At 46.1% G+C, this 12,178-nt stretch overlaps 1 protein-coding gene across 3 annotated transcripts in view; it reads left to right on the forward strand.

Moving 5' to 3' along the window:
• RPS6KA5 (ribosomal protein S6 kinase A5) overlaps positions 1–12,178 on the forward strand; it is a 451,666-nt gene that overhangs the window by 160,230 nt on the left and 279,258 nt on the right. For all 3 annotated transcript variants that reach the window (XM_069208183.1, XM_069208185.1, XM_069208184.1), the window contains exon 6: positions 73–156. In XM_069208183.1, the coding sequence (XP_069064284.1) occupies positions 73–156 (84 nt within the window). The remainder of the gene's footprint in view (positions 1–72; positions 157–12,178) is intronic.

The raw sequence follows: 12,178 nt of genomic DNA on the forward strand, positions 1-12,178 counted from the left end.
AAAGAATTTTAAATTGCATGTGAATGAGAAATCAAGTGATTCAGATGTGTAACGTTATTGACTTATTTTCAGACAGAAAGAGCATATTCCTTTTGTGGCACCATAGAGTACATGGCACCTGAGATTGTCAGAGGAGGGGATACTGGACACAATAAGGTATTTTACTTAAATTTTTGTTTTTGTGCCTTTCTTGTACTACTTAATGTCTGTCGGTCTGTGCATTATTTGTCATTACTTTGTGTTGGAGGCAGCACGTTCTGGTTGACTGAGACCAGGCCCTAGCCAGGGGGAACCTACCACTCCTGGGGTGGGTGATTACACTCACTGTATAATATGTGCTCACCTTTGGGTAGCTTGACACAGAGCAGTCGGGCTTACCACAGAGGCATTGCGTAAAGCATTGGCACAGCACGTCAACACAATACGTACACTGAGCTTCACAAACAAGACTTCACATAAGGTGTATGTAAATAAAGGTTGTATTCAACACACACATAAATTAACACCACATGAACATCATGTAAATCTGGGCATAAATCGTTTTCAGAAAGATCACAAATAGTACGAGGCTCAACAGTGTTAATACATCAGCAGTATGTACATGTGAGAAAAACAATACTTTCCCTCCCCACACCCACATGCGGTACTACCAGGTTGGCATGAGACCCACCCCAGCGATTCCCCCCCAACTCAATATAAAATAGTCACAAGATGGATCCTGGTTCCCAACAATAGCAGCAGTGTGTACATACAGACAACTATTGCACTTTTGAAACAGCACCATGGTTTAGGCAGTACCATTAAACGTCAATGCCAACTGCTATTGTAAACTACATGCGCAGCAATGCTACAGCGTGGTGAAATTAAGCCTAGACACACTCTCACACAGCACTGCTATGCAGTGCCACGGATATCAGTCACACTAGCATACATGCACTCATGCACACTCTCTTCTAGCACCCTAATGCGGTGTACTGACAGCCGTCAGGTGAGGTGTAAATGAGTTTGCAGACCCCTCTTGGACCCAAACCTTCCTCCATCTCTAACAAATTCCAGCCCCCTCAGAGTTAGAGATGAAGTAACCCTTCCCCGGATACTAGACCTGGGTTTAAACTTAGTCAGGATCCCGGGACAAAGGTTTAGGGGAAGAAAGAGGGAACCGCTGATCTGGTAACAGTCGGCAAATGGAGCTATGGTCCCCACTCCGGAAGTTCACTCAGGAGTCTCCAAACCGGCCTTCCAGCATGGGCCCTGGTCTGCAAGGCACAGGGGGAGGGTCGTCTTGGGACATGCTGTTCACAGGGGTGCACAGCCAAGCCAGACACTCCACTTCACAGATAGTTATCAATCCAGCAACCTCCCAGAACAGGAGGCTCCACGTATGGAGCGCAATGTCTTGGACCGCCTCAGGTGTACAGATTGCATACAAAGAGTTTGCAAAATTCCATGCCCATTGGTATGGGCACAATGCAGGCCCTCCCTGGGATGAGGCCCAATGTCTGATGTGTGATGACTTGAGTTGCACCAGATAATTCTGCTCATACACAAAAGGTCACCACTGTGCATCCCTGGAATGAGGCACAACCTCTAGTGCGCAATAGCTTGAGTCGCACCAGACAACCACACTAGCACACGACAAGTACCAATGCTGTGCCTACCTGGAATGAGGCACCAGGTCTGGTTAGCGATGACTTGAGTCGCACCAGACGATCACACTTTTCCACAAAAGGTTACTACCTGCAGCACCTCCCGGGAATTAGACGCCACACCTGGTGCACAATGACTTGAGTCACACCAGGCACTTCTGAACACACAATCAGTTCCCGTTCTGTACCTCCCTGGAATGAGGCACAACGTCTGGTGCGCAATGACTTGAGCAGCACCAGACCAATCCGGTCACACACACACAGACGACAGTTCAGCATTACCACACAAGGTAGAATGTGGCACTGCTCTGGGTACGCATCCACCTCCCAAGGTCGCAATCAGTGATACAGACACTGCAGGCAATGAGAGTGCAGTTGGGTGTCGCACGAGTGAAATGCGGCACACTCAACGGCAGCAGGCCACGTGGGGTCCCGCAACCAGTAATCTGTTCACTACCAACCAAATGCTTATGCGTGATGTAGCCCCCCAATGAAGGGCCACACTCCTTGAATATGGGCGGTGCTTTGCAGGCTCTGCGCCAGGCAAATACAGTTTTCAGGCACAGTTCTTAGTTCTCTGTTGACACCACTTGTAACCGGTGGAATCCAGCAGACAACGTGGATGCGTTGGAAGGCACTGCTCACTAGATGACACTGTAGAAGGTGTAGGTCCCTTAAAGGAGGTCTTTGATGTCTCTAACACCTCCACACAGAATATGGAGCAAACCATCAAGCCCTTAGGGAGCACACTTCAGAGTGTCACACTGCAGCAAGCAGTGTGGCCATGCCAGTCACGATACAGGAACTGTGCGCAAACCCTTCCTAGGGCAGTAAATACTCCTGGGCACTACAGATTCCTCTGGTAGTGTGCACCACACAGTTCGGGACTGGGTCCGTCGTTCCTCCAGGTGTATCTCTAAATTGCTGAAGTGTGGTATCCCTAGTTATACTCAAATGTACCTTTGAAGTTGGAGGGTGGTTCAAAGGGTTCTCCTTTGAACTACAAATGTCTCCCCGAAATTTCAGTCATATCTACCAGGGGGCCATGGAGTGTAGATCTTTATCTTTAGTGGTGCCATGATATGACTCTGAGAGGCCAAGTGTCAAAACCTCTCCCTCCAATTTATCCAGCCAGGCCCTCAATTGACAGAGGTCTGTCGTTTCAGTTGCCCAGGTTTCATAGCTGTTGCTGGGGAATGCACAGATGTGGCTTCCCCAGCTCCTAGTGGAATGAATCTTGGATTAAAAAGGCACACAAAAGGGATTTGAAAACATGAAAATGCCCACTTTCTAGGAGTGACATTGTCAGGGGATTACTGACAAAACTACCTTTACCATTGGAAAGGGTTTGTCTTTAGGAAGCTAATGATATTAAACATAGAGGCTGCTCCACTGCAATCCACTATTGCAGCAAGGATTAATTATAAACTTTCCTCTATATTAACCTATGGGCAGAGCAGCTCTCAATGGTAATGATAATACACTTGGGCATTCTTTACTCTGTGGGCACTTGTGCGCTGGCACACTCACAAGCCTGCAGGAGCAGGCTGGACACAAGCTTTGAGAACACCATAAGGGTGCAAGTGCCCCCATGCAGGCCTGTTGTGACAGTCTCAGTACATATTTAAAAACACTAATGTGCAAGTGTGCACATACTGACAAATTGTGCCAGGCTCAGTATACATATGAACATACCACTGTGCAAGTGTGCACAGACTGGCAAGCCATGCTAGGCCCAGTATATACCTGCAAACACCAATGTGCAAGTGTACACAGACTGGGCAAGCATGCACATATAGATAAGCCCTGCCAGGCTCAGTATATACATGAAAACACCAATGTGCAAGGATGCACATATGGGTAAGCCATGCCAGATTCAGAATATACATGAAAAACACCAATGTGCAAGTGTGCACATGTAGGTAAGCCATACCAGGCTCAGTATATTCATGAAAACACCAATGTACAAGGGTGCACATATGGGTAGGCGCCACTTCTTAACTTATGTAGGGAGAGCGCACTTGCACTTTCACACTGCACGTACGGTGGGAAAGTGCCCATGGCCCTAAGGCCACTCAAACAGGATCAGCAAAGCCTCCTAGAAAAAGCAAAATGGTTTGGAGAACCGCCATCCCGCTTGTCAGGTCTAACAGTTTGCAATATGAAAGTATCCATCTATATCTCTTCTGGAAAATTAACAAAATAGGAAGTAAATGTAACTTGCTAGTAGGTCTGTCTAACACCATCTGTCAGGAAGAGGTGCCAACATATTCATAGGGAGCATAATCCTTAGAGCCCCAGTACGAGCTAAGCCCACGTATCGCTTCCTTTATAAATCACAATATGTAAAATGATTGTACTGGGTTATGGCAGCTCTTCTACAATTTTGGATGTGGCTACTTATTTTTCTGTTAGAGAACTAATTAAAGAAGAGTTAGAGAAGGCAGTGGCATGGTGTGTCTATGGCTTATCCTTTAATTGGGGTCTACAAGTGGACTAGAGCCATACTGTTGCCCCTGATGGGCTCAAACATGCCTTGGCTTCCCCACCTACATAGTCATGTGGCATCTTTTGTGCAGTCACTTGTAATTATTTGTGCCTTTCCTAATGCTGAAAGATTAGCTAAAAGTTTCAAAAAACTATTTAAAAAATGTAAAATAAGTTTGAAAAGTGGCATTAACGCTTTGTAATACGAGGTATTATTTGAAGGGTCCTATGACGTAATGTGTCATTGTTGCTTTTGGGACTCCTGGGCCAGGAGAAAATACATTGTACTAGTGTATTCAAATGTGGAGTTGTGGGAAGAAATGATTCCCAAGTTGAAACAGGGGCTCCGGATTACCTTGCACTGGTAGTCTCCTAAGTAGCTCTTCTGAAATCACCAAGGTCTGCTTGTACTGCATGTCTGCGGCTGAAACATGTTAGTGTGTGCTACCACCTTTCTTAAATTTCAACCTTCTCTCTCTGCCAGATGGTGGAAGGACGTGCCATAAGGCAACCCTGAAATATTTGAAAGTAGGAATCCCTAAGATTCCTGTAATGGTGTTTTCTATTATGCCATTTTTCTCTCCAGAAGAAGAGAGGTCAAAATAGTGAGTGATGCTGAAGATTGCTACTCCAGGAAGGGTGGAGACAGTAAGATAGCTATATAGTGAAATAGGTTGACTGAGTCTAGCATGACAAATGGAACAAGGTACTTACCTGTAACTGTAGTTTTCCAGTATTGGAAACTTTCATAGATTCACATGCTTGAATCATTCCCTGTCGTCGAGATGGAAGTCCCCGGTGTAATACAAAAAAGTCATACTCAATTGCACATAAAGCTCTAAAGGCACTAGGCCTCTAATTTAGTAACATATCATAGTTGTTTTGTAAAAAAAGAGCAAACTTAAAAGACAACCAGTCAGCTCACACCACCCTTTGGAACCCTCCTGTGAGGAGCTGATTTCCCTCAGATTTTCCAAGCACAAGTGTAGCAATACAGCTAGTACTGAGGGAATGAAGGTGAGCTCCCGAGAGGAGGTGGGTCGGTCGCATGTGAATCTATGAAAGTTTCCAATACTGGAGAACTACCGTTACAGGTAAGTAACTTGTTCCTTACTCCGGTATTGGAACTTTCATAGATTGACATGCTTGAATCAGAATAGTAAGCAGTGAATAACACATTTTAGACATGCAGATAGCAACATATCACTCTGAAATGTGTACCGGCATGACAATATGTACATACACTTAGTTTACAATCTACAGAATTACTTTCAAAGCAAATGTGAGATAATGCAAATTAAGCGGATGGAGGGAAGGAATCGTTAAGCTCACCTTGGAACAGGTTTCTAAGGACCGCTTGTCCGACGGCTGTATCCCGAAGTGACTCTGTGTCCAAGAAGTAATGCTGTGTGAAGGTGTGAGTTGTCCTCCATGTCGCAGCCTGACAGTTGTCTTGAATTGACACACCAGCAAACAGTCACAGGATGCACCTATAGCTCTGGTAGAATGCGCCCTCACACCTGTTTGCAATGGTCTTCCTGCTTTCTGATGGCAGAAGATTATTGTGTCTCTAATCCAATGGAAAATAGTATGTTTTGTCACAGAGCGTCCTTTCCACTGGCACTGAAAGCTATGAATAACTGATTGGATTGCCGGAATGACTTTGTTCTTTCCAAATATAATTTTATGCACCTCTTAGGCTCGAGAGAATGCAGGGTCCTTTTCTGCAGTAGTTTGTGGGTTCGGGAAAAAAGATTTTAGCACCACTGGCTCGTTGATATGGAATTCCGAAGGCACCTTAGGAATGAATTTGGGATTGGTGTATAGAATCACTCTATCTTGTTTGAACTGCAAAAAGGTTCTTGTATAGTGAAAGCTTGGATTTCACTAACTCTGCGTGCCAACGCAAGGGCAGGAAGGAGAGCCACCTTCCAAGTGCGGTACTTGATGTCTGCCCTGTAGATAGGTGCAAAGGGCTCCTTTATGAGCTGGCCAAGTACGACGTTAAGTTGCCATGCCGGAGGTGGAGGTTTCACTGGAGGAAAGGATCTGAAGAGACCCTTCAAGAATTGTTTGACTAATCTCTGAGAACATAAGGACGGTTTACCTGGTATCCTCTTGTAGCTGGAGATAGCTGCCAAATGGACCCTAATTGACGAATGGGCAAGTCCAGAACGTGCCAGCTGCAAGAAGTATGGCAACACCTCCTCCGATGCGGAGGAGAGAGGGTGTACATTCTGGGTTTCACACCACAAACAGAATTGTTTCCACTTTAGGCGGTATGATTCAGTGGTGCTAGCTACGCCTGCTTTAGCTAGCACTTCGCTGCACTCAGCTGGTAGATCTAAATGGCCGAATTCGTTGAATTTAGGAGCCATGCGTACAAACTCAGAGAATTGGGATCTGGTTGCCTCACTTGTCCCCTGTTGATGGTAAGCAGCTCTGGAATTTGTCTGATTCTGATGGGTGGGCAAGCAGACAGGAGAAGTAACTCCATGTACCATGGTTGATGCGGTCACGCTGGAGCTATCAAGATCATCTTGCAGGGTTCTGACTTCAGCTTCCTGATTACCCTTGTGAGGAGAGGGATCGTAGGAAAAGCGTACGCATAGATCCCTGACCATGCGATCTAAAATGCACCCCCATCCCCCATGACCCCTGTTGGTGATGCCAACTTGCATAATGTTGGCATTTGGCATTCTGAGAGGATGCAAATAGGTCCAGATTCGTTTTTCCCCACTGGCCGAATATTCTGTCTAATGTCTGCTGGTCTAATTCCTACTCGTGGGGGGGGTGTTGCCAACCTACTTAACGTATCCGCAGTGGTATTTTGTAGGCCTGGACATGTTCCGCTGTTATGTGGATTGAGTGGTGAATGCACCATTTCCAGATGGTTTGCGCTTCTCTAAAGAGTAGGTGGGAACATCTTCCTCCTTTCTTGTTGAGGTTGTGCATTGCGGTGGTATTGTCTGTTCTGACAAGCACTGCTGACCCTCGTATCCTCGGAAGGAAGGCTTGCAAGGCATAATAGACCGCTCTCAGCTTGAGAAGGTTTATGTGGAAAAGATGGTGAGAAGGGGGCCACTTGCTGCTCACCCAAAGGTTCTGCAGGCATGCACCCCATCCGGTAAGTGATGCATCCCTTGTTACAATCATTGGGGGAATCCGTGCCAAGAAGCTGAGACCTCTTGAAATGTTCTCGGGAATTGTCCACCAATCGAGCGAGTGGACCATGTGTGGTGTTATGAGGATCGTGTCCTCGAAGGATTCTCGCACCTGCGTCCATTGTTTGTCCAGCTCATCTTGAATTGGACACATGCGCAGCCGACAGTATGGAATGAGGCTTATGCATGACAGCATCATGCTTAGTAAGGACTTTTACTGCCGAACTGAAAGACGCTTTTTTCTTTGGAATCGCCTTGCTAGTGAGATTACCCTAGTTTGTCTGTCCACCGCTGGATAGGCTTTGGCCTGTTGTGTGTCTAAAATAGCCCTTAGGAAGTCTAACCGAGTTGGCAGTTGAAGGAACGATTTTTCCTTGTTTAGTGTCAGGCCTTGAAAAGACGCAGAAACGCCCTGACTGAATTTCGTGCTGACTGGACATCTAGAGCTTTCACTAGCCAGTCGTCGAGATCACGAAAAACCTGATGTTTCTTTCTCCTTATGTAGGCTGCCACTGGTGCCAGACATTTGGTGAAGATTTGTGGTGCTGAACGTAGCCCAAAGAGGAGGACCTTGAACTGGAAGTGTTTGCCACTGACCACAAACCTCGGGTACTTTCTGTGTAGTGGATGAATGGAAATGTGAAAGTACGCGTCCTGAGGCCATGTAGTCTGCTCTGTTTAAAAGCTGGAGGACGTCTTCCAGGGTGACCATGTGAAATGTCTTCTTCTTGAGGTACTTGTTCAGCTCCCGCAAATCCAGTATTGTCCTCCATAAGCGAGATTTCTTTCAGATGAGAAAGAAGCGGGAGTAGAAACCCTTCCCTCTCTGGGAATATGAACGGCCTCTATGGCCCCTTTCTTTAGCATGGTCGTTACCTCCAAGCGGAGCAGACGAAGATTTTTTTGTTGGGTCTGGGATGGAGGCATTAATGGACGAATCTGAATTAATTCTAACAGGTGCCTGAATAAGATTACATCCAGCACCCATTTGTCTGTTGTTATTTGTCGCCAGTGTTGGATATGATTGTTTAAGATTCCGTGAAAAGTTGTAGGATAACATTGCAGAGGACGTGGGGGTAGGCAGTCATTGCCTACGTGCAGACTCCTTAGACTGTCGCCCGACTTGTTCTTGTGGTAGAGCCTGATGTAAGCCATGGGAGGCGGTTGCCTCGGCTGGTATTGTGGCCTAGAAGGCTGGAATGCGGAGGAGTAGCATGGATACTTATAATGTTGATATCCTTCGCGAAAGGAAGACTGACCTCTGCCCCTGGACCCACAAAAAGGCACTTTCCTGTATTGTAGAGTGCCCAATGATCTTGCCGTATCCGATTTAATAGCATGCAGAGCGTCGTCGACGTGTTTACCAAAAAGTGCTTCCCCGTCATATGGAAGATCCAGAATCTTTGTCTGCACTTCGGGATGCAAGTTGGTGGCTTTGTGCCAACCTTGAAGCCTCAAAACAGCTGACCCGGCAAGGAATCTGAAGCCCATTGCTGCTATATTGAGCGCACAATAAATGATCTCTGCTGAAGATTGTTGGCCCTCCATGAGCACCTTTCTTGCTTCTGTTGTGGTACCCTCCAAAAGCTCTTCCAAGGATTGAGTCATGTCTGACCAGAGCTGTCGATCATATCGGCCAAGTAGAACAAGAGAATTGGCCGCCCTTACTACAAAAGCGGACATTGAGGAAAACCACTTGCCGATGTTATCTAAGCATCTCTCCTCTTTATCCAGCGGTGGTGTCAATGGTGTGGAGTGGTTTCTGGAGCGACGTTGGGTGGCTTGAGAAATCACGGAGTCAGGCTTCGGATGGCCTGAGAGGCAAGCAGGAGCATCATCAGTGGGTTTATATTTTTTGTCCAGCCTCAGCTACATTGCAGGGACCATTGCCGGATTCTGCATTATTTTCAAGCCCTGGCTCCAAACATGGTCTATTATGGGTATAGCCCTGACCGTCTTTCTGTGGGGTTCTTTAAAATCGTAGAGGAAGCAATCCTGCTGAGTTGCGGGCATCGGAAGATCAACTTGAGGGGCTGCTCGGTCAAGCAGGTTATGGAAGCCACCTATGTCCTCAGGTGGGTACTCTACCACAGGTGCTGTAGGAGATGCAGGTGCTGGTATGACAAAATCGTCCCACTCGTCATTCCCAGTCTGTATTTCACCTTCTGCCGCATCCTCATCGGAGGAGACTTGATGCATTGGTGTAGAAAGTACAGAATGCTGTGGCCTTGGCAAAGGTGTATGATGAGTCTGCTGAAACTGGGGAGTTGTTGGCATAGGCAGAAGTATTGGTTGTTAAACCGATGAAGGCTTTGTAGGAAAACATTAATTATAGTCTGCCAAAATTGCTTGCAAGTCTGAAACAAGCCCAGGGGTAAGACCTACAAGCCCCGGCTGCTCATAATAGCTTTGATCATAGTATGAAGCATCGTCATCTGAGTACTCCTGGCATTTAACCCTTAACTGTGAAGGGCTGCTGGCCACTCCAAAAATACCCTCTTCATCCGAGTCATCGTCATCTAATAGGTGTGAGGGTAAAAGGCTGGAAACCTTGCTAAGGGATGTTACTGAGTACGTCAAATTATATTTCTTCACCCTTCTGTGTGCAGCCTGGTCCGTCAATGAAAACAGAGGCAAGGAACATGGTCTCTGCACTTTTGCTGTGGTCTTCATCGTTGACGAGCGATGTGCCGCCGATGGTGGTGGTGTCAACGGAGGCATCATCAACGAGAACGTCGACGGATCGACCGTCATCAATGCTGGAAGCGTCAACGGTTGAGACATCGTTGACGGATGGAGTATCGTCAACAGCTGGACTGTCGTTGACAATGCCATCGACGATTGTTGGTCCATCGACGATGCCGTCATCGGTGGAAGCAGCATCGATGAGATCGTCATCAGTGGTGTCATCACCAATAGGTGTTCCGTTGATGGGAGCATCAACGGTATCTTCGCCGACAGTGAAGAGATAGGGCGTGCCGTCGATAAGGATGAGCAGACTGTTGACGAAGAGCCAGTTGCTGCCATTGACACCGATAGTGTGGAGACAGTGGATGTCGTCATCAAGGCATGAGCCATCGATGGTAGCAGAAATTGGCTTCTTGAAGGTATGTTTTACCTTAAATGGTGCTCAGAGAGAGATTTCTTCTTAGATTTTAAATCTGAAGCTTTAGATTTCATCCTTGAAGGGCTACAGATTTTTTAGGACACTTCAGCAGATTTTTTTAAAGGCCTTTCTGGGGTTTTCCTCTGAAGAAACTTCAGCTTGCCTTTTCACAGGTGTTTTCACCACAGAAACAGAAGAGGAGGCACTGTCCTAATCAGAAACTGGATTGTCTCTGGATTTCAGCTTTTGTAGCCAGGTTAAAAGGTGACCTTCTCTGTTCTTAGGTGTATTGGTAGAAAAGGTTCTACATACCTTACAGTCTCTAGGTTTATGGTTAGGATAGAGACAATATATGCAGTCCTTATGCTGCTCATCCGTGTGCAGCCTTTTCTTCATGCAGGTAGCACAGGCTCTAAAAAGCCCTTTCTTAGGTGTCTCTGACATGGTAGTCAGGTTGATCCACCTTGAATAAGCTTTAAAGAGAAAAAAATAATCTAAAATCTCTTTAGAAAGGATTTCTGAGAGAAAAACTGAGCAGAGCTCAAAGGAGACTCCGTAGCACAGCGTGCGGTGGAAAATCTGAGGGAAATCAAGTCCTCACAGGGGAGTTCTAGAGGGTGGTGTGAGCTGATTGGTTGTCTTTGAAGTTTGGTCCTTTTTTACAAAATGACTGTGATATGTTACTAAATTAGAGGCCTAGTGCCTTTAGAGCTTTAAATGCAATTGAGTATGACTTTTTTGTATTACACCGGGGACTCCCATCTCGACGACTGGGAATGATTCAAGCATGTGAATCTATGAAAGTTCCAATACTGGAGTAAGTGATAGTCTCTACCACTCACTCTGTCATCCTTTTCGTCTTCTTTTCCAACTGGTTGCAAATTGCCTGAGCCCTTAGGCACAATTGGATAAAGCTTCTCAATTTTAATAGTTATGGAGTAATTCTGTGAGTGAGGGTCCCAACCTATATGTGTGTGCCACCAACCGCTGCACACACATTTATCAGGCAGGGCTCAGGAAATGGTTTTATTATGGAGGGCTCATGGGTGATAGTGTGCTTTGCAAATACATATAATAATAACAGTGTTTCAATCTTTTCACTGGTGTCAATGTCTTAAGATCTTTCTCCCCTTCCTCAAAGAGATGTGTTTTGATTAGGTTTTCAAATACATTGGTTTAAAAAAAATTCCTCCTAAGGTTGCATTTTACAAAACTAGTCATCTTATAGAGACTTTTAGCTGTGGATTCCTTACCATAGAATATTCCCCAGGCATTAGACTGGATCCAGAAAATCTTGAGCAGTACCTCTGTGTACCGGTTAGTGATGTCAGTCGGCTCCACGTCATAGGCGTCGACCAAGCCAGATGTGATGTGCGCAATGCTTTTACAGACGCCACTCCAGCATGCTGACTTCAGTTCCTTTCTTTCCACGCCACCAGCGCAGATCCAGAAGAGCTACCCAAGTCACTTTTTAACTACTTATATCAATTTGTTGTTGATCTTTCTTTAATCTGTTTACTCCTAGTGTGTCCCGGGGATATCCCCTAAGAAATCTATGGGCTTTAAACCCTGTGGAGCCTGCCACAGGCAAATGTCTGTGACAGACCCCACTTGATTTGTTTATGGTGCCTGGAGCCAGATCTTGGACCTCAAGGCCTGCCCTGACTACTGTGCAGTGAATCCTAAAGTGGTTTGAGAGTCAAGCCAGGGTCCCAATTGTCATCGGATAAGACGCAAGAAGAAGATCAAGAGGTTGAAGCGTTCATCAACTTCAC

Source organism: Pleurodeles waltl, chromosome 9 (assembly GCF_031143425.1).
Source record: "Pleurodeles waltl isolate 20211129_DDA chromosome 9, aPleWal1.hap1.20221129, whole genome shotgun sequence".
Classification (NCBI taxonomy): Eukaryota; Metazoa; Chordata; class Amphibia; order Caudata; family Salamandridae; genus Pleurodeles; species Pleurodeles waltl.